Source organism: Zingiber officinale, chromosome 1A (assembly GCF_018446385.1).
Source record: "Zingiber officinale cultivar Zhangliang chromosome 1A, Zo_v1.1, whole genome shotgun sequence".
Lineage (NCBI taxonomy): Eukaryota > Viridiplantae > Streptophyta > Magnoliopsida > Zingiberales > Zingiberaceae > Zingiber > Zingiber officinale.
The window spans coordinates 125,741,657-125,764,844 of NC_055987.1; the positions used below are offsets into that span (position 1 = coordinate 125,741,657).

The following is a 23,188-nucleotide window of genomic DNA, read 5'->3' on the forward strand; positions in this document are numbered from 1 at the left end:
CGGACGAGGCTGGCCAACTGCAAGTCTCTCATCTCAATAGATTTATCTTCCGATCCTTCGTCCCATGCACTCGTCGGTCTCTCCAGTCTTCTCTTGAGAACAGCATCAGACGACTAACTTCCCCACTCTTGGACTGGCTTTTCGGCTTTCGGCCTTTCGCTTCCCTTTCGCTAAACTGGAGACGAGCGACTGCATTGGGAAGAGACAATTACGTTTTTAGTCCTGTAACTTATATTTTTTCAATTTTAACCCTGTTATGAGTCAATTTACATTTTTAGTCCTTTAACTTGTAATATTTTTCAATTTCAGTCATTTTCTTCTAAAATTGAAATTTTTCAACAGAAAATGATGAGTTGTAAATTGAATTTGGATATTTTGATTTTTTTTTTTTTTTTATGATCCATGTACTTTTTATATTCCAACAACAAATTAGACATTTTCTGTTGAAAAATTTCAATTTTGGAAGAAAAAGATTGAAATTGAAAAATATTACAAGTTACAGGACTAAGAACGTAAATTAACTTATAACAGGACTAAAATTAAAAAATATGTAAATTACATGATTGAAAATGTAATTTTCTTCATTGGGAATTAGGTGTGAAGCACTTTTCTCAACTAAGAGGGTGTTTGGCTAAACTTATTAAAAATAGCTTATAAGATCGTACAACTTATAAATTATTTTAGGAGCTTATAAGTTGTTAGATCTTATTTTAAAAATAAGTTGTTAAAGTGTTTGGATTAACTTATTACAATCAACTTAAAGATATTGATGTGTTTGGTATTATAAGATCTTTTTATTAATAAAATTACCAAAAAGGGTATAATACTATTTGATCCGGTGGTAAGGACGGGAGACCCTCGTTGGCGGAAGGTCAATGACACGTGCAGGTCAAAGGTCAAGAGATTCAACCCTGAGACCCGACCGACCGGGCTGAGAAGGCCGACCGACCGGGAATCCCCCGAGCCGAATGAAAGACAACCCGACTAGGGGTCGGGTTTTCAATGCTCAAGGTAAAAAGGTTTCATGGCCGAGCGGGCTGTCCATTCGGCCAGGGCACAAGGCAATAAAGACAGACAGGAGAAATCTCATCCGAGCATACGACCGGGAATCCTCCCAGTCGGACTGATACCTACAACCGGGGCAGAAGTGATATGCCTGTCAAGCGGCCTAACCGCTCGGCCCTGGAACAGACAGGAGGCGCAAGAGGACAAAGGAGACAGGGGATAACATCATCCTCGAGACATCTGCCACCGACAGGCAACAGGGTTGGCGGCCGAGCCGTACACAGGATCATACGGTGGAAGCTTCCACCGTCACATCCGGGATATGCTCGGACGATTGCGGAATGACGTCAGGGATACTTTTCTGACATGGGCTCGTTAAGGTATGTTTGGGGAAGCGTGCCCGCGCCTCCCCGGGGTCCTATATAAGGACCCCCAGACGTCGACGAAGGTATGCGCAATCCTCACTGTAGCCACAGTTACGCTGTCTCTCTCATTTCTCGTTGCCTGACTTGAGCGTCGGAGGGTCGTCGGAGGGAAACCCCTCTGACTCGACTTCTTTGCAAGTCCATCGGAGATATTCATCGCCGGCTAGAGACAGCAGAGCGTGCCACGTCCCCAGCGTCTATCGACTCAGCGCTCGGACAGGATCAAATTGGTGCCGTCTGTGGGAATGCACCTGAATCCGAGCGGAGACGATGGAAGAAGTTGGACACCAACTCATGGTGACGCTCCCTCCAGAAGAACTTGACGCACTCATCTAAGCGCGAGCAGCAAAAATCGTGGAGCAGCAGCAGAAAGCTCAAGCTGAGCGGGCAGCGCAACAGGCGACATCAGCATCGGGGGGCCGAGCGGCACCTGAAGAGCGGCCGAAGCAACTCTCAATATGGGGGCAAAATAAGGGACCAATCGACACCCAGATGGGGGCGCCGCCCGCCCCGATACCTTTTCATCAGGCTCTGTTCCAGACGCCCTCGGAGGTCGCGCAAGCTAATCAGGACAAAGAATCTTCATCAGACGAAACACCCGTCCGGGACGTCAGAAAAGGAAAAGCGCCCCGAACGGACTCGTCACCCGAGCGGATCAACCGACAGTTCTCAGATGCCATCCTGCGTGATCCACTGCCGAAGCATTATGTGCCCCCTGCGATCGGGGAATACAACGGGACAACCGACCCAGCCCCTGCGATCGGGGAATACAACGGGACAACCGACCCAGACGACCATCTGGGTAAGTTCGACAGCACTGTCACTCTGCATCAATACACAGATGGTGTGAAGTGCCGAGTATTCCTCACTACCCTTTCGGGATCGGCGCATCGGTGGTTCCGGAGGCTGCCGGACGGATTTATCACGAGTTTCAAAATTTCGAACGGCGTTCCTCCATCATTTTGCGAGCAGCAGGCGCCACCAGAATACCAGCGTCAATCTGTTCACCATCAAGCAAGGCTCGAGGGAGTCGCTCCGAGCTTACATCCAACGCTTCAACCAGGTGGCCATGCGGTCACCTCAGAAATAATGATGAACGCATTCACACAAGGGCTCGTGGACGGTGATTTCTTCCGCTCGCTCATCCGGAAGCCGCCCCGGGACTATGACCATATGTTACATAAGGCTAACGAGTACATCAATGTGGAGGAAGCCCAGACGGCGAGAAGAAAGGAAGCCCCGACGGACCAACTAGCCTCCGCCGAGCGGAAGCAGCCCGTCAGTCACCAGCCCCCCAGAGGACCGCAAGCCGAAGCAGCCCGTACTCATCAGCACACTCGGCCGCACGCCATCCAGCAAGTCTCGGCCGATCGTCCCAAGCCCAAGGGGAAGGTATGAACCCCGATGTTTTGTTCACTCCATCAGTCAGCTACTCACAACACCCGCGACTGTCGAGCCTCCCTCCCATCACTCATCCTGCGCCAAAGAGCTACCGTCGCCGATCACCTTCACTAGATCGGCGACATCGACAACGGAGCCCCGTTCTAAGAATAGAAAGGAGATCCCCCGAGCGGCAGCATCGTCAGCAGCCCGGAGCCCACCATCGGGCGTCGCATGAACGACCTCGACCATCCGCTCGGGAGGAGGAGAATAGAGGCAACGCATCTCGAGGCGAGATCAACATCATTGCCGGAGGCCCGACCGGAGGAGACTCCAATAAAGCCAAAAAGGCACATGCAAGGCAGCTGAGGATACATGCGGTCGACTGTAACCAGGAGAGGGCGAGCGGACCCGAGATCAGCTTCGGGCCTAGGGACCTCGAGGGGGTCGAAATCTCACACGATGGCGCCCTGATCATTCGATCGGTAATAGCTAACTATACTATTAATCGCATTTTCATTTACACAGGCAGCTCGGTCAATATAATATTCAAGAAGGCCTTCGACCAACTGTAAATCGACCGAGCTGAACTACTGCCAATGACAACCCCCCTCTACGGGTTCACTGGGAACAAAGTCTTGCCGGTCGGCCAGGTTCGGCTGACTATCTCGTTGGGAGAGGAGCCGCTCAGAAGGACAAGGACCACCAGTTTCATCGTGGTTGATGCTCCTTCTGCATACAACGTTATCTTGGGGTGACCGGCTCTCAACGAGTTCCGGGCAGTCGTCTCTACCTTCTGCCAGAAGATCAAGTTCCTGGTGGAAGATCAAGTAGGGGAGGTGCGGGGAGACCAACTGGCAGCTCGAAGATGCTATGTGGAGATGGTCCGAGCCGAAGCCAAGTCCGCTCGGAAAGTGCCACGAGTCGAGGAGGGAATAGGAGCGGCATGACTCGGAGTCCTATGGGCCATCCGCACGACCCCTAAGGAGGGAACGGGAGTAACACCGTTCCACTTGGTGTATAGAGGCGAGGCGGTCGTCATAGTCGAAGTCGGCGTAGAGTCAGTCCGGATCCAGAACTACGACGAGGATAATTCCGAGCAGAGGTAGCTAGAATTGGACTTGATCGACGAGGAGCGAGCCAAAGTGTCCGTCCGGCTGATGACCTATAGGCAGAAAATGAAGCAGAACTACAACCGTCACGTGATTCCCTGAGCATTCCAGGTGGGTGACTTGGTCTGGAAGAAACTGAAGCCAGTCGGGGACGTAGACAAGCTGGAGGTGCCCTAGGCAAGACCCTTCAAAGTCGTCGAGAAGCTCCAATCGGGAGCCTACTACTTGGAGGATGAGGATGGACGGCGACTGGAGAGACCATGGAGCGCAAACCACCTCCAGCCCTATCGGGCCAGATGAAAGGTGCACCGATGTAATATATTTCATGAATATTCCGTTCGGCTGTATCCTTTGGCTGCAAGAATGAAAGTTATAAGAACAAAGCAAAGGCATGAGTATTGTGCGCCAAGCGGGTAGCTACATGAAGGCGTGGTGAAGACCTTGTGCTGTTAAGCCGGGCGTATATTATCCGAGTTATGCCGGAAGACCATCAAGCAGCGACGTTAAATCTTAGAGTCGAACCGGCGACTATAAACCCTCCGGCCTGAAGACCGTCGAGCAGCGACGTTAAATCTTAGAGTCGAACCGTCGACTTTAAACCCTCCGGCCTGAAGATCGTCGAGCAGCGACGTTAAATCTTAGAGTCGAACCGGCGACTATAAACCGTCCGGCCGGAAGACCGTCGAGCAGCGACGTTAAATCTTAAAATTATAAGAACAAAGCAAAGGCATGAGCATTGTGCGCCAAGCGGGTAGCTACATGAAGGCGTGGTGAAGACCTTGTGCTATTAAGCCGGGCGTATATTATCCGAGTTATGCCGGAAGACCATCGAGCAACGACGTTAAATCTTAGAGTCGAACCGGTGACTATAAACCCTCCGGCCTGAAGACCGTCGAGCAGCGACGTTAAATCTTAGAGTTGAACCGACGACTATAAACCCTCCGGCCTGAAGACCGTCGATCAACGACGTTAAATCTTAGAGTCGAACCGGCGACTATAAACCCTCCGACCTGAAGACCGTCGAGCAGCGACGTTAAATCTTAGAGTCGAACCGGCGACTATAAACCCTCCGGGCGGAAGACCGTCGAGCAGCGACGTTAAATGTTAGTGTTGAACCGGCGACTATAAACCCTCTGGCCTGAAGACCGTCTAGCAGCGACGTTAAATCTTAGAGTCGAACCGGCGACTTTAAACCCTCCGGCCTGAAGACCGTCGAGCAGCGACGTTAAATCTTAGAGTCGAACCGGCGACTATAAACCGTCCGGCCGGAAGACCGTCATGCAGCGACGTTAAATCTTAAAGTTGAACCGGCGACTATAAACCCTCCGGCCGGAAGACCATCGAGCAGCGACGTTAAATCTTAGAGTCGAACCGGCGACTATAAACCCTCCGGCCGGAAGACCGTCGAGCGGCGACGTTAAATCTTAGAGTCAAACCGGCGACTATAAACCCTCCGGCCTGAAGACCGTCGAGCAGCGACGTTAAATCTTAGAGTCAAACCGGCGACTATAAATCTTCCAGCCTGAAGACCGTCAAGCATCGACGTTAAATCTTAGAGTCGAACCGGCGACTATAAACCCTCCGGCCTGAACACCATCGAGCAGCGACGTTAAATCTTAGAGTCGAACCGACGACTATAAACCCTCCAGCCTGAAGACTGTCGAGCAGTGACGTTACAATGACGTTAAATCTTAGAGTTGAACCGGCGACTATAAAACCTCCGGCCGGAAGACCGTCGAGCAGCGACGTTAAATCTTAGAGTCGAACCGGTGACTATAAACCCTCCGGCCTGAAGATCGTCGAGCAGCGACGTTAAATCTTAGAGTCGAACCGGCGACTATAAACCTTCCGGCCGGAAGACCGTCGAGCAACGACGTTAAATCTTAGAGTCGAACCAGGGACTATAAACCCTCCGACTTGAAGACCGTCGAGCAACGACGTTAAATCTTAGAATCGAACCGACGACTATAAAACCTCCGCCCGGAAGAATGTCGAGTAGCGATGTTAAATCTTAGAGTTGAACCGGCGACTATAAACTCTCCGACCGGAAGACCGTCGGGCAATGACGTTAAATCTTAGAGTCAGACCGGCGAGTATAAACGGTCTGGACGGGACAAGTCATGCAGGCTTCGGCTCGGTGGTAAACACCAGCAATCGACAAGCCTTGTTCTTAGGGGCAAGGAGAAAATAATAACGTACTTCCGTCCGGGTCTATCGGCAAGAAGATAATAAAAAGGTCGGCCTGTGAGCCGAGCGGCCGATTGGCCAAGTTAGAAAAGGTCAAGTTACAAAAGGTACTTCGCGAACATCTAACGAGAATTCCATTTAAAGAGGTGGGTGTGTGCAGACGAGCGGCCCAGTTACAGAAAATACTTCGTGAAAAATTCCTGTTGAGAGCGAGGGAGGCAGGACGAGAGACGATTAACAAGAAGGAAAGGTGGGGGATGCGAACGGCGGTAGTTCGCGCTCCGATCGGAAGACACAGGTATTGACGCGCGATTTAACGAAAAAAGAGTAAGTTTACAAAAGGACGACATATCTTCATTAAAATTCAGGTCATTAGAGCCGGTCGGAGTGATTACAAGAAACACTTCATTCAAGGAAATTATAAACCTGCTTCGGGATAGAAGAAAGGAGCATCGCGTAGTCTTTAGTCGGGATGGCAGCGGAGTTGGGAAGCTGACCCTTGGACTTCAGATAGTCCGTCGTGGTGGCAATGGCCAACTCAAAGGCAGTATACAGCCGCTCGCAGACTTTCTCAGAAAATTCATTCGAGCGGATGTGCTGCAGTCTCAGGGCTGCGACCCGGTCTGGCTCAGCCTCTTAATACTCCTTGAAGGCAGCTCGGGAAGCTTCAAGAGCCTCCTGCAGGGTCTGTAGTTCGTTCTTGTGTTTGGTCGCCTCCCCCGAGCGACCCGTCTTCTCGCCGTCCAACTGCTCCATCAACTCCTTAACTCGTTGCTCCAGGGCCCGCGCCTCGACGTTTTTCTTATCCAGATCGGCGATAGCCTGCTTCTTCCGATCGGTGGCCAGGCTTATTTTCCGGTCAAAAGTTTTGACCTATTTTTCGAATTCGGCCAGCGTTAGGCCTGGTCGGCCGTCTTCTTTCGCTCGGCCTCCAACAAATCTTTGGTCCTCTTGAGCTCTTTCTGCAGCTCGGCATATGAGGGGCCCTGGGAGGACGGGCCGCCTGAACTCTTCAGCCTCTTCAGCTCTTCATCCGCCATGGCCAGTCGGTTGGCGATAGCAATGTCCTCCACCCATCTCTGACATAAATAGGAGTATTAATAGCCTATTGGAAAGACGGCGTAAAGGACTTCGGAAGAAAACACACTTACCCCAGTGGTCTGCTGCATTTGACTATTGGCTAGGTTGCCGAGCGGAATCATCGCAACACGGGCCCGAGCGTCGGCCCACATCTCGGCGAGGGGCCCTTTCATGGTGATCGTATGCTCGGGCGCTGTCGGCCGATCAGACTCGGTCAAAAGCTCCTCGGTGGGAAGGTGCAGGGTGACCCTGATGGTGCGGCTCCTGCCGGGAGTCGTGTGAGCAGACACAGAGGGATCAGAGGCCGGGGTGGAGAACTTGGACAAAATAGTTGAGCGCTGGACCCGGCGGGAGGCAGGTGGAAGAGTGCTGACCGGCACAGCCTCGATAGGGTTGGCAGGCGGGTTCAGTTGAGACGGAGTCCGATCAGAGGATAATGCCTCCACCATTGGGGTTTTCCCACGAGAATCGGATCCCGTCCGCTCGGACACATGAACAGCGGAAGTAGCCGATCGCAGCGGCGTCTCCGTCCGGCGCCTTTTTTGTCTGAGCGGGAGCTCGCATTCCCGATCGGAGCCTTCCTCCTGGACGGTCGGTTCCTTGTTTGACGTGGCTCCCCCCGTCACCTCCACGGGGGAGGCCTGAGCGGCCAACTCCTCCGCGTTTGTCCCGCTCTCACCCTCATGAGAGCCGACCGGGGTGATGCCCAGTTGCTCCATCTCCTTGGCGGCTGCCACCTCAAGCGCCTCCGCTTTTCTCTTCAAAATCCCGAGCATCACGGACTCCATGACGATATTCGCTGCAAAGGAAAAAAAAGAAAATCAGTTAGCAATCAAAGTACATACCCAAATGAAATTCTTACCGAAGCTGCTCGGGAGTGGAGTTCAGCTCGGACTCAGGCCGAATATATACAGCACACCTTTAGGCAGAAGCTTGCTGATATCGAACTTCAGACCGGCAAGCATGTTTGCGGCCTGGAGATAGTCCGGTCGGGTCTTAAATCTTTTTAGCTCGGGAGAAGTAGGTGGTCTGACCTGCCATTTGGTTTGGAAGGGAGTCCGCTCGGGGAGACGAAGATAAAAGTAATACTCCTTCCAGTGTTTATTGGAGGAGGGAAGTTTATCAAAGAAGACTAGGCTGGGGCCGAGCCTGGAATAGATAGGTACTCAGCTCAGACTGCTTGGGATAATAAAAATAATAAAAAATTTCCGAGCGGAGAGGAATGCGGTGTATCTTGAACAATACCACCACTCCATACAAAAGGCGAAAAGTGTTGGGAACTAATTGGGCGAGCGGGAGACCAAAGAAATTGCAAACGTCGACGAAGAAGGGGTGGAGAGGAAACCGCAGACCGACTGTGAATTGGTCGCGGAAAAAATAGATAGCTCCGCGCGGCGGTGTGTGCGGCCGAGCGGACGGTGAGGGTAGAACGAGTTCAAAGTCGGACGGAATATCATAACCATCCAGCAAGGTCTTGGTGTCGCGCCGATCGAAGCGAGACTCCATGGTAGTATACCAGGGGCCTAAAGTGAGGTCTGCGGGTCGGGAAGAACTGGTCATTGTCCGACCGGGCAAGAAAGCAAAAAAAACAAGAAAAAGGCACACGACAGAAGGAATAAGATGATGAAGGGGGCAGCGACCAGAAGACAAGAACTTGACAAAGAACACAAGGGAAATAGAGAAGAAAGGCGGGAGAACCTTACAAAAAAGCTGAGGATCGAAGGAAGGAGGTGGGGAATCGTCGGAAAATGGAAAATCGGAGTCGCCAGAACACTGAAGCACCAAAGAAGGCCATGGGACACACGAACGCAAAGGTGCGGCGGAGGAAGAAGGCGAAGGCTTTATAAGGTCGGGCTCGATCGACCTCGGCCGTCAGATGCAGGTCACAGGAACCGAGGCCCACATCGGGCCGTTCATTTCAAATCGCCGATGTCCCATCGGACACATCGCCGAGTTATACAATGACGCCAGCGGAGGCGACACGTGGCGCCATGCCACAAGGGCGTATTTAATGAGCGTCATTTCGGCGTGCAGCGCGTGCGCTCGGTCTTAATGGAGAGGATTTGCACGAATTCCGAGGAGATCCGAAGGGCGTCAGCATTGACCGTCGACACGGTAGCAAAGCCAGCGGCAGTAAGAGGCCGAGCGACCGTGAGAAGGAACATTTCATAAAGCAACAGAGCGGTGTCACTCCGGCCGACCGGCAGTCCAGTCAGTCGGATTTAGCGCCTCCTTCGACTAGACTTGAGGGGGAGGCATGTGATCCGGTGGTAAGGACGGGGGACCCTCGTTGGCGGAAGGTCAACGACACGTGGAGGTCAAAGGTCAAGAGATTCAACCCTGAGACCCGACCGACCGGGCTGAGAAGGGCGACCGACCGGGAATCCCCCGAGCCGAATGAAAGACAACCCGACTAGGGGTCAGGTTTCCGATGCTCAAGGTAAAAAGGTTTCATGGCCGAGCGGGCTGTCCGTTCGGCCGGGGCACAAGGCAACAAAGATAGGCAGGAGCAGTCTCATCCGAGCATACGACCGGGAATCCTTCCAGTCGGACCGATACCTACAACCGGGGCAGAAGTGATATGCCTGCCGAGCGGCCTAACCGCTCAGCCTTGGAACAGACAGGAGGCGCAAGAGGACAAAGGAGACAGGGGATAACATCATTCTCGAGACATCTGCCACCGACAGACAGCAGGGTTGGCGGCCGAGCCGTACATAGAATCATACGGTGGAAGCTTCCACTGTCACATCCGGGATATGCTCGGACGATTGCCGAATGACGTCAGGGGTACTTGTCTGACATGAGCTCGTTAAGGTATGTTTGGGGAAGCATGCACGCATCGAGAAGCATGCCCGCACCTCCCCGGGGTCCTATATAAGGACCCCCAGACGTCGACGAAGGTATGCGCAATCCTCACTGTAGCCACAGTTACGCTGCCTCTCTCATTTCTCGTTGCCTGACTTGAGCGTTGGAGGGCCGTCGTCGGGAAATCCCTCCCGACTCGGCTTCTTTGCAGGTCCATCGGAGATATTCATCGTCGACTAGAGATAGCGGAGCGTGCCACGTCCCCAGCGTCCGTCGACTCAGCGCTCGGACAGGATCACTATTAATAGAGGATTTTGAGATTTTTATTAATAGAGGGTTTTGGGCGAATTTTTACACTGGGGGAGAGAAAATTGGAAAAAGGCATTGGCCGAGAAGATGACACAGCGTTTGAAGAAAAGTCGACAGAGATAAAAAGATATTAGGCTTATAAAAATTTATGGAGGATAAGATGAGGATTTATGAAATTATATAAGGATATTTTAGAGAAAAAAAATATTAAAATAAGATTTTTTTTTTTAAATAAGGTCTTCCATACTTTTTTTTAAAAACAGCTTATAAACTCCAAAACAATTTATTTTGACATCTGTTTGAAAAAAATTTTACCAAACAAATTTAAAGAATTTATAAACTCCAAAACAACTTATAAATTATTTTAGAAAATTTATAAGTTCAGCTAAACATCCTCTAAGATGGTTAGGTTTGCTCTTCCAACTAGTGTTTCATCATCGTGTAGACTCTATCAACGAAACCTAAATAAAAATTAAAGAAAAAACAAGTTTCAAGAATTAATTTGACATGACAGTAGTGCTTGCACCAAAATTAAATTCGGGCAATAGTTTAGAGATTATCACTGTGATTAATTATTCTCAAACTACAATATCATTTCTCACGTTTTTATCAGTCCGCAGTGGCTATCTATAATGATTTTATTATTGGAGACTATGCAGTGGTTAAACTTTACGGAGAAGAATAGCTTATTAGGTTAGAAAAGTCTGAGACTAACTTAGTGACTGAATTTTATGGCGATGATCATGTGTTAGCTTAAGTTTGCATCCATTGTGCTAAATTAGAGAAAAATAAAAGGGTATGTTACAGTTTTGAAAATCTCTAAAGGTTGTGCTAAATTGATATGTATTAACCCTATATTTATTCATGATGGGAATTATAGTCCATGTATCTATTATATTTCTACTCAGTTTTACTTTCCAACGCCCTTTTTTCCCACTCCAAGACCATGACCGAGGGTGTTTGGATCATTTGTTGGATTGAGGTTCGATGTTGCTAGGAGATTCTTGAATTCTTTGCACACACTCCTATATTTTGCGATTTACTTGGTTCTTTTATCGTATTTTGTTTATATATCTGTCAATTTTTGTGTATTTTGATATTAAAACTTCTCCTTATACTTTCAATTTTGTTTATATGTACTTTGGGTTTGTTCTAGTATATGCCAAAGTCAAATACGCCCTGTTATTACACTTTTATTATAGGGTAGTTTTCAGCATAGCAGGTGCTCAAGAGATTGTCACATGACCATCGTGGGAACCATCCATTCTAATGGTCATGGCAAGTTGGCAACCCACTCAGGGAGTAACATAATATGAATTTTTTTTACTTAATAAAACCAGGGGATTATGTTAAATAATCATCAATCATCATATAATATATTATTTTTTTGACATGTTATTCCACTAATTACATCTATTGAAAATTTAAATATCTATAACAAGAGGTGAAATTTTTGAATTTTTAGAAGGTAAGTTTGTACTGGCCTTAAAAACGATAAATATATGCTTGGAGGGCAATTAATTACTTTAAAATACTTATTTCAAAACTCTTTAACGGCTTCTTTTCCCAATTTAGGGTATTTTCAATTTTTTTTTATCAATGACTACCTACTTAAGGTGACTAGGGCAGTGACATTAGCCTACTATATAATAGTATGACAACAAATATTAATTAAATAGTAAAGTTAAAGTATTAATTTCAACGAAATTTGTCAAAATTTTTAAAATTTTTTGAGAAGTTTTTGAAAATCTATGATATAGATTATAAAGATAAATATTGAGTCATGAAAAATCTATTTACGCTACTCCATTTAAGCGAGAGAAAGTGAATTTTTCTTTTTTTTTTGTGTTTTTGTTTTTTTTTGTTCCGTCGCCGTGCCGTGCTTCTACACGCACGATCTCCCTAAACCCTACTTCTCCACGCCGCGCCATCTCCCCTCTTCTTCTTCCTCTCCTCCCCAACTCGACGGCCACCCGATCATCTTCCCTAACCCGTCGCCGCCTCGCGACGCCTCGCCTTCTCCCCGCATACAAGACCCCTCGGCCAAGGAAGCCTCGAGCCGATCCCTCCCATTCTTCTCCTCCTCTGCCCCATCGTTCCTTGCCGCGGAAATCCCCAAATCGCACCGAGCAGCATCGCCGCCACTCCGATCCGGAGCCGTGCCCTAACTTGATCCACCGCCAGTCGACCCGTGCTCTACTCCCTGAGTGCCGGCGCCACTCGACCGTCGGCCATCAGCCTTGAACCGGCCAAGAGAAGGAGATCCGAGCCCTAGCTGACGGTCCATCATCGGCGATCTTCTTCCTCCCTTGTCATAGCCGGAGCAGAGCCACCTTCCCTCTGCCTTAGCGTAGTGCCGGCAGCCTGATCCCTTTCCACCTCCGGCAAAGGGTAAGTTGCTAGCACAGATTTGGGATCTGGCCACTGGAGTAATCTCTCCTAGGGCTAACTACTTCGTTTTGGCAGCAAGTTGTCTCTGCTGTGGAACACCGGCTGAGGCTTCGGATTTGGGTAAGGTTGTAGTGTTTTGGGGTTTAATTTAATTCTAGTAAGGAGCGGTTGTGCTAACCGGGGGTTGTTTGCAGTAACTTCACAGCAACACCAGTTTGATCCGGCCACTGTTTTTCCGACAGCAAGCACATCCGCCAGTGACTCAACAATTGGGCATTCAGGTTTGAGTGATATTGCATGTGTTGAGTTTCAGCTAGGGGTGGTAATTTTTGACCCGACACAAAAATACTATCTGAACCGAATACGAAAAAATCAGGTTAGGGTTGGGTAGTTTCGGGTTCGGGTTGAAATCGGGTCGACCCAATTAATAAACAGGCCGGGCTCGGGTCAACCTGAAATCACTCAATTACAACCCGCGTACCCGTTTATAAATAATTATAAATTTAAACTAAAATTACAAATTTAAAAAATTTAAAACTATAAACATAGAGATATGCTATTGATTGCAATATTGCCATGACTTATCATTTATGATATGGATTTTCAATTTGTGTAGATAAATGTTATTTTTAATTTAATATACAAAATTTCTTTAATGAATTCAGGTCATGTTCAGGTCAAACGGGTCGGGTTCGGGTCAAGTGCAAATAAACAGATGAGGTTCAGGTTGAATAGTTTGACCCGAATTAAGAATCAGGTCGGGTTTAGGTTGTCATTGCCAACCCGCCAACCTGCCAACCCGAACCCGTCAACCCAAACCGAATTGCCACCCATAGTTTCAGCAAATTGCTGCTTACTAGTAAGACTTGGACTGATTTCGAGTAGAATTTATGGATGTATAGGTGTTCTGGGTAGCTGTCGACAGAGGCTTATAAGGCTATAAGCTTTATATTTCGTCTATATCTTAAGGTAAGAATGTTGTACAGTGAAGTAAAGAACGAATTGTTACTAGAATTGTTTTAGGTTTAAATTTGAATCTAATTAGGAGGTGGAACAATTAGGGTTAAAGAAACTAACCCTAGTTGATCAATGAATTAGATTTAGTTGGGAATTTGATTTAGCTAATTAATTTATGCAATTAGTTAAATCTGTATATCATGCATTGCAGGACTTTGATTCGAGACGACATCTCGACGTGGGGTCTATTTCGGATTCGATCACCATTTTTTGAGGCAGGTACTTTGACTTATCTTCTAAGATATTGCCGTTTGATATGCATAGTCATATTTAACGAGTAGTAATATTTATGTTTATTTCTGCATTGGTATGTCATTATCTATTACCCGAGCATGTTGTATTTATTACCTGCTTTTGCATTCATGTTCCTTTGATTATTTATGTCCTTAAGGTAATGACATACCATGCCTTATTATGTTCAGGATTTAGATTTATTCTACTATACTTGACCTGTGTACATAGGATATTCTATTTGATCCATATACCTTTTGGTACACATTAGATAGATATGGATAGGATTAGGATATTTCCATGCTTAGTGTTATGCACCATTTCGTATGACCTGTGCACCATTTCCATGCTCAGGATATTAGTGTTGTGCCTCTTAATATATTCTTTTTGTGCGATAGTGAGCTCCATTATTGTCGAACGTATCGCCAGTTACATGGATCTGCACACACAGCCACTCATGGATTAGTGGTTTTTATTAGGTAGGGTGTGTTGCAGCAGGTTACTCTGTCAAGGGCTCCGTTGGTCCACTTATGGGTAGTGTGACGCAGCGTGATAGCAGGACAGGGATTCTTCCTCTGGATTGTCTCAGGGATATGAGAGCATTGAGCTCCCCCACTTATGATTTGGGGTAGGAGGATAGATGTATTCCGATAGAATCCCGTCCATTCAATCACTCATCAGGAGCAGTGATGGCAGAGTGCACGGTTGTCATAGCTCTACCCACTCGGCCTCATCATCGTGTGTGAGATGGCTGACTGCGTCAAGGGTGACCATGTCATTTATTGCTTGTGTTTGCTGCACTTTATATGTTGCATATTTGGTGGATGCATATGATTGACATGCATACAGGATCATGATACTTCTCGGTCTGACGACCTTGTTTACCTTATACCCAGGTCCTGATTAGTACAGTTTCTCCCATGTATTTAAGTTTTGCATTGTTCCTTTATATATATATGTCCAGGAGGCTGTACTTATATTTATTACTAGTTGTTATGTCTTACTATGCATGTCGGCCGGTACCCGCTGAGGATTTGACAAGTTGATGCTGTTAGGAGGTTCCGGTCGCTAGTCCCCCATCACTTTGTTTCGTGACGATTTTCTACTCTTTAGACTTTTGGTTCCTTGTTATGTATTTAAATATACTTGTGATGTAGGATTGTACTCGAGGATCTTTTATCGAGTTTTGGTCTACTACTTATGTTTTCCGCTATGTTGTTTTCTCTGTTGTGATTTTAAGTTTTCCGTCGTAGTAGTGGAGTAGGTGGTTTTCAAATATAAACTGCGTGATTGTGTCAGCAAGAGGCTGAAATATATAAACTGCGTGGTTGTTTAGTTGTATTTTATTATTATTATTCCGGCCATGTTGGCCGAGGTATATGTGGCCCAGAGTGCTTTATAGTAAAGTCTCATATTGTCATCCGTACAAGGGAGATGATGTCGAAATTTTTTTTGGTAGAGACTACTTGGGACGTGACATACTAAGCCCTCATCTTACTCTTCCTTTTTTTAATTTTTTTTTGTTGTTGTTGTGTGTTTGTGCTCCTTTCTTCATTGGAATAAACTGGGATTTCTCGCTCCATTTTTCTCTAGACATTAATTTGAATATTTGGCAGTCAGATTGTTTCCTAAATTGCTTGTTGCCTAATCTTTGAGCACTGCTTGATTTTTGGGTGAAACAGGTTGCTTAAGCTGTACTAATTTCTAAGACATCATTTTTTGCTCTTTTTATAAAGAAAGAGAGAGATCTGGCTTCTAGTTATTGTACTCAGTATTCATACGTATGTTTTCTATTTCTTTATATGCATTACATGCTATATTTTTTGCAGATGGCATTTAGAGGCCGTGGTCGGGGTCGTGGTGGTGGTCGTGGTTTTGGATCATCTTTTGACATTCGAATAGGGAAACATGTACCTTATGAAGACTTTCCAGTAAGTTGGCTTATTATGATTTCATCGCGAGAAAAAACAATTTAAGAAGATAGTTTGGCATCTTTATGTTTGCTCCTTTAGAGTTAAATGCTATAGTACCCATAACCTTTCTTTTGGATTGATTCTTCTTAGAACAACAATCATCATAATGCTTATTTTTGGATTTATATGTGAACGTGAGAAAAAAAATACATTTCTGTTTCTCATTTTTGGAATGATATGATTATGTATGTAGTTTTTGTTTTAATATAGATTTTTTTTGATATCTTGATTTCCAAGGATTTCTCAATGACCCAACCACTTATGATAGAAATTTCAAATTTGAAGTTTTGTGATGTTGGAATTCTGTTTTCCACCTCTTATTTTCCAAATGTAGTAACATGTTAAAATCATGGAGCTAAAATTCTTGATTTTGTTAGAAATCTTATTTGCATATATGCTTGGAACTTTTAAGGCGACGAGACCATTGTTTTTATATGAGGATTATCTATTTGCCATGCACAAGTGATAATTATTCAAATTTGTATTGTGGTCTAATACAAGGTTGGAAATTGAGGGTTTGTATCATGCATTGTGTTAGAGAATTTCCAAACTGTGAAGGTTTCAATATTACTTTCATTTTTTGTTTAATAGCATAATATGATTAATGGAGCACACTGATCACAATTCATAATAAAAAATATAGGTTCATAGTTTATGTTGATAAAAAAAATTACATAATAATTAATTTCATGTTCCTTTGAACCTGATGCGATCTGCCAGTGATGTGTGAATTCTATCACGCAATTTGCACAGAAGTATTAAAAATAGCAAATTTGGAAAACACAAGGTAACACTACACATGGATTCAAATTGAGGGGATTTTCCAAAACAATATGAAAATTGTTACCTACAGTTAATATTAGTTGTTTTTTTTGTGTTTTCAGCCTTGAATTGAAGCTTCAATGAGATGCATGGTTCACTAGTCCCAACTTTTATGTTGTAGTGGGAGTTGCTCACCTTTGGATTCTTTGTACTCTTGTCTACTATCAAGACTGCATTGTTAACATTTCACCAGGTTTTCTAGCTTGCTAATTTTGCTAAAGGTCTCATACTTTTCAACCTCATTATTTGAGATATCATCCTAAGCTTTTAGAATAGTATAGTATGCAAATTTTGAGATACTTCAATGTCTTAAAGGAAAGATTAGCATTGCCATTTTTTATGCATAACATTTTTCAATATAATACTTCCATGTAATTAATATGCATAGTATGACTAGTTTGTTGTATGTTCTTAATCTTTTGCGGAAATATCATCTGACTGCTGCTGTTAACATTGTTGATTAAATGTTCTACAGGAAAATGTCACTTTGCCTAGTTTGCCCACTATTGATTCTTTACCAGATGAAGTTAAAGCTTTGATTACATCAAAACTTAGGTTGGAACATTTCTGGAAGACCTCTTGCTATAATTTGCAAGCGGTAGCCTTGAAATCAAGTAAGATCAATTTCTGAACTTGTTTATTGTGGCTATTGGCAAGCAATTGCCCAAGGATATTTTTTAATTAACTATTTCGTGGATATCAGAAGTGTTGTTAGTGATGACTAAGTCACAGAAGACTAAATTGTTGTCTTCTGAGACCCATCAGCAGACTTTCTTTTGACATGCTCCCTTATCTTTAATGATTATCAGTCAATATTACTTTCGTATTGCTGTCAATCCTTTTAACTATGTTGATGCTTTCTAGCCGTATCATAACTCCATATATATGATTCATGGATTTACACATGACTTCTTGGTGTTAAGCTAGACTTAATAAGTAGCTCAATAATTCCATGGAACTGGCAAAGATAACACTCCAGTGATCTAATCATTGTAAGCTGCTGCTACTCTTGATTTTGGTATAATATCTGTTTGTGTTGGAAGCGTACAAGACTGCAAAGTTGTTTGTAATTGCAAACTGTATATTGACTGTGGTTTGATGACGAGGACAGCAGCCATGTTGGTGGTTGGTTGGTTATATTAAGAGGTTGAGGATTGTCAGATTTGTTACTGAGATTGACATACTTGTTCTGATCTGTTGCTCAGTGTAACTGTTACACACATCTTCATTGTCAGATTTTCTCACATCTAGAAATAAGCAAAGCAAAATATACTTTGTTCATTTCGCAGAAACTTTCCTTTGTATCTCCATGGAATATCATATAATCATTGTATTGCCTAGAAAGTTCAAACTGTTATTGGTCACACATCTGTGCTGTCAAGTTATTCCTTTTCTCTGAACTGTTTCTTGAGTTGTGGAATTCTTTATATCCACTTTATTTTCTTTCTGTTTGCCAGAGAACCAATATGCAGATATCGAGCGGTATTCTGACAGGTTCAAGATAAAACCACAAGGGAAACGTGAAGCTCTTGCCTCCTACCTCGTATTAACACCTTCAAATTTCCCATCTGAGCTAATTCAAGGTACCAGTTGTCTCTAAAAAATTTTTATATTTCAACTAGCTAAGTATGGTAAAGCAACTAAAGCACCATGCATGGAAAAACTAGAAAATCATCATTTTTTGTTGGTATTGTTGGAGATAAATTTGGTAACATTGCTAGTTTCCAGGATCAAAACTGCAGCAGCGTGATAAAAAGAAATTACGATGGGATCGGGACCCAGGTTTGGCAATCTCTTTGCACTTCTATTTATGTATTTCACTTTGTTATTGTAACTTTGAAGTACTAAGAAATGCTTCTTGTTGTTTCTTGATTTAATTTGCTTATTAAAAGGCTTTTCGTGGATTCTTGTGATCCTAAATTGCAGTTTGGTTTGTGGGAACTTTTTTCAGTATTTTCTTTTCGGAAAAAAAATGAAAATGAAAAACAAGAAAAAAAATATTTGGCATAAACTATTTGACTTCGTTGTATAATAGTTGTTTCAACAAGATGCTTGATCTTTCCTGAAAATAATAACGAGATTATTTTAGAGAATGTTAAGAAACAAAAAAAAACACATAAAATAAGGATAAAAACTGCTGGACTGTTTCTGAAGCAAGGCATTGTTATAGAGCTTTTTTCAATTTCTATAAATATTCTTAGAGAAACTTGCTCAAACCTGGCACCAGGTACGTGTTTGCACTATCATTGAGTTTAGTAGAAGTTTATAGCATTCTTGAACTTCTATTTATTGGATGCTGATGCCAAGATTTTTAGAAGTCTTCCTGGTTTTAAAATAACTCCTCGATTAAAATTCAAGACAATTTATTTTGAGTTCTGCAAAGGCAAGATTATGTTTGAAGTTTTTTTCTCTTTCCCAACATCATTATTTTTTAGCAAGCTGCAGAAGACATTTAAAAGAACTTCCTGGTGCCAAGATTTTAAGATAAATTCCTGATTAAGATATTAAGATTCAAGACAATCGACTTTGAGTTCTGCAAAGGCCAGACATGTAAAGAATTTTATTTGAGATTTTTTTTTTTTACATCCAATCTTTAGTCATGTTCCTGTTGTTCTACTGTAATTGAGAAAAAAAAAATACTCTTCCTTACTCTAATTTTATTCATAATTAAGATATATGGCAGCTCTTTTTGTTTGGTAATGTACAAATCTGCAATGTCATAGGATAGATTTTTCTCACTTTATGTTTTTTTATGATATATGTTTTTTCACCATGCAGATGAAAAGATGTTTGATATGTTTGAAAAGCTTGAACAAAACTACAAGGTAAGGCGCAGAGCTTAACATACATATGCATTAGGTTTCGATGTCTTGTGATGAATTCTTCTTGTAATATCTTCATACTTACTCTTTTGTTTGCCATTTGTAGATAAGTTGGGTTTATTTTAGTTCAATGGTTCAACATATCTTGTATTTGCAACACTTAGTTTTAGGAAACAACACTCATCCTTAACGTGCATAACTTTTGATATATATATATTTTGATACTTCTGTAAATTTCAGGGACAAGATGGAAAGGTCGATGAGAAGAAAGGTGAAAATGACGAAGAAGACGAAGAAGAAGAGGTAGAAGAGGAGGAATCAAGTGATGATGATGATTATAATCAGGTGAGCGCATTTTGAATTTTTCACATCAGAAGTTCTTCATTTGATGGCATTATAGCTTTACCGTAAGATTAATTTCAAGGACGCAACATTTCTATTTTTGTAAGTTGATTACCATTAGCAGAAGATAGGATTGGTCTGACTTGGTTTAGTTAAAATGTTACGAGGAATCTTGTACTGAAACCCCTATAATTGGTCGATCAGGTGCTCTGTTGATTACAGTTTTAAGTTTTCTTCTACATAACATAATACTAACAAAATGTATAGTCTCCGAGTAACTAGACTCAGAGGAAAAGAGTGTGCCACTTGGAAATGGTCCCTGATCCTCACATATCATCTTAAATAGATTCTGTCGATTTGATACAGTTGACACCCACTTCTAACATTATAGAAGCATATGCCCGAGTAACATTACGGGCACAATGTTGTAATCTATTTTATATCGATGTTTACATCAACACTCATCCTAGGGCACACTGCTATTTTTTTTTCACTATTATGAAACTGTCAATGATTTCCCTTGCTTGACGAGCTTAACTATCTTACAGAATGTGGATTTTGACGACGACGAGGATGATTTGAACATGGAGGAAGAAGGGCGTAAGTTTCTTAACGTTCTGAAGTTCCAAACATCCACTTCACCTTTTATAATTGCGATCTCTTAGTAAAACAAATTGATACATTGATATTTTTCTAACAGTCCATTTTTCGAGTAAAAATAATTGCCACAGCCTTCATCTTCATGAATCAACACAGTGATAATTGCAATGTTTTTCCTCGTCTTTTTTTTTTTTTTTCCAGACGAAGATGTATACGACTAAAATGCCTGTACCACTAGGGAAGGCCAACCAGAGCGACACGGTTCTTGTTCTCCAGTTCATCTGTGTGACTGAGAACGCTGAACAAGGAAGAGTCATCCGCAGCCTCCAACGCTTCATGGATTTCTTGATCAACGCAACAACGAAGCCACGAATAGAATTAGTTAGTGCAATATGCAAGTAATTAATGATATTTAGAGTTCTTCCTCCCCTTTCCCTTTTTTTTATTTGATTTAAACATTGTTTAGGGGTGTATGTTTGACTTTTAATTACTTTCAATGATTTTTGTTGATTTTAAAAGTATAGATGTATTTAATCTAAATTTTTATAAATTTTATAAAAATCTAATGATATCAAAATTGAATTTTTATAAAGTTTTAAAAAATCATGTGGTATTTAAACTCAGACTTTTTTAAATTTTATGAAAATTTTTTGGTATTCAAAATTTTAATAGGTTTCATGGATTCTTTTAGAATTCCTTGGATATAAATTTTAATCAATAAAAGTTCTTCAATATACTTGGTATAAGTTTAAATATAAAATAAAAAATCTTTTCCTTAAATATTTTTATAGATTTTAAATTATTTTAATTTTTTGTGAATAAATTCTTTCTCTATTTGTTCTTCAATTTTGATTATTTTTTTTTGAGTCCCGTCTGGAATTTTCAGTATCTTGATCAAATTTAACATTATATTTGATGTTATTCTTTCACCATTTTGATTACATTGGTGGTCTATCATAAAGATTAAATAAAGATTATTTTAAGGGTGTGTGAATCTCTGTTACCAAATTAATTATACATGTTTTTTTTAAATTTTATTATTATTATTTTTTTAATTTTATGATTTTCTTTATTTTTTTAAAGTTTAAGCTTTTTTTTTTAAATTTATGTTTTTTTCAAGTTTAGGTTTTTTTTTAAAAAATTTTACTTTACGTTTTTAAGTTTATGATTTTTTTAACTTTTATATTTTTTACTTTACGTTTGTTTTCGTTTAAGTTTTTTTTAAAAGTTTTATGTTTTTTTCTTTACATTTTTTTTAGTTTATGATTTTTTTTTTTAATTTACCATTTTTTTAGTTTATGTTTTTTTTTAATTTATCGTTTTTAAGTTTTTCTTTATTTTTTAAAAGTTTATAGTCTGTTTCAAAATAAAATTTTTATTATAAAAAGTTTAGCAGGGTTGAATTGCATAATTTTCTTCACAATGAGTGTCGTTATGATGAATTCCTAATTGAACCAAATAATAAAATTTCATCATCCTTACCAGAACAAGTTTTTGATTGTTTTAATCAATTGAATGTCGAGCTATGTTTATCATATTGGTAATAATAAAATGAATTTTTCTTTCTCATAAATCCATAAGTTTTCATGAATATATTTTTTTAATTTCTATAAAAAATCTTGCAAAAAATCTATAGAACTCCGTGGAATAAATTTTTTTCATTTTTTCACAACTACACGGGATCCTATAAAATCAATAAAAACCAATCAACTCTAAAAAATTTATTGTTAAAAAAAAATCAATAAAAATCATTCAATCTTTTGATTGAATATAGCCCCTTAATTTTTTTTTTATCTACAGTCGGTTAATGATAAATTGAGTGCTTTATTTGTTGGAATTGAAAAAGTGTGGGGATCACTCTGAAAATTAACAATTAAATAATCTAATTTACAAGGTTTTATTTTTGTTTTTATTTTCTTTCTGATTTTGGCTTTCTTTCTCTTTTTACTAAAGATATTAAATTAATATTTTCTATTAAGGAATATATTTTATTGATAGTTATTAATCAAATTTATGGTTGGGATACAAACTTTAAAGCCTGTAGATGTTTTAATTTTTTTATGAAATTTTGAGGAAAGAAAAAGGGAAAATGAAGAAAAAGGTAAAGGTGATGAAGTTGGTGACTAATTACAAAGAGGTTATAAGTTAAAAATGAGTTTATTGTAGGATAGGTTGATCAATGGATCATGCGACATGGAATTGAAAATCGTAACCACTGCGCTGTAGTATCAAGGGCTTGAACTCATTAGGTTTGGTACGACTTAAAATGGCTATGTGGGTTCGATCAACTTGATTTAGAAATGGGATTTTTAAAACTAATTCTATTTTGTAAGAAGGATTTTTTTTAAATGTGTAATTGTATATAGAGAATTTCACGTAGTGGACTCTTCTTCTCCATACAATTCACATTCTTAATATGGCCTAAATCGCAAGAACCATCCATCCTTTCTCGTTGCTTCTATAACTTCACTATAAATAACAAGTGAACTACTTCTTCGTTCCCCCATATCTATCATCTTCGATCTCTCTTGCAATCTAACATTCACTTTTACATACTCAAGCATCATGGCAATCACTAAGGTATCCTTCATTGCCTTTTTCCTCGTCGCGATGCTCGTGGCATCGTCCGTGCCGACGACAAACGCATTCGGTTGTTTCAAGGATTGCTACGACCGCTGTGCCAACGG

At 42.0% G+C, this 23,188-nt stretch overlaps 1 protein-coding gene across 3 annotated transcripts; it reads left to right on the top strand.

Annotated features, from left to right (window-relative positions):
- Positions 1-12,111: 12,111 nt before the first annotated feature.
- Positions 12,112-21,019, top strand: LOC122031016 (RNA polymerase II subunit 5-mediating protein homolog). 3 transcript variants are annotated; one of them, XM_042590079.1, is made up of 12 exons: positions 12,112-12,694; positions 12,770-12,819; positions 12,889-12,975; positions 13,863-13,926; positions 15,772-15,873; positions 17,213-17,351; positions 18,195-18,320; positions 18,466-18,519; positions 19,516-19,562; positions 19,800-19,904; positions 20,450-20,501; positions 20,703-21,019. In XM_042590079.1, the coding sequence occupies exons 5-12, from the start codon at positions 15,772-15,774 to the stop codon at positions 20,720-20,722; spliced, it is 645 nt and encodes a 214-aa protein (XP_042446013.1). In that variant the 5' UTR covers positions 12,112-12,694; positions 12,770-12,819; positions 12,889-12,975; positions 13,863-13,926; the 3' UTR covers positions 20,723-21,019. The 3 variants fall into 3 exon arrangements, with proteins under 3 accessions (XP_042446013.1, XP_042446006.1, XP_042445999.1); XM_042590072.1 differs by having other exon boundaries at positions 12,770-12,814; positions 13,863-13,930; XM_042590065.1 differs by having other exon boundaries at positions 12,770-12,814.
- Positions 21,020-23,188: the final 2,169 nt, after the last annotated feature.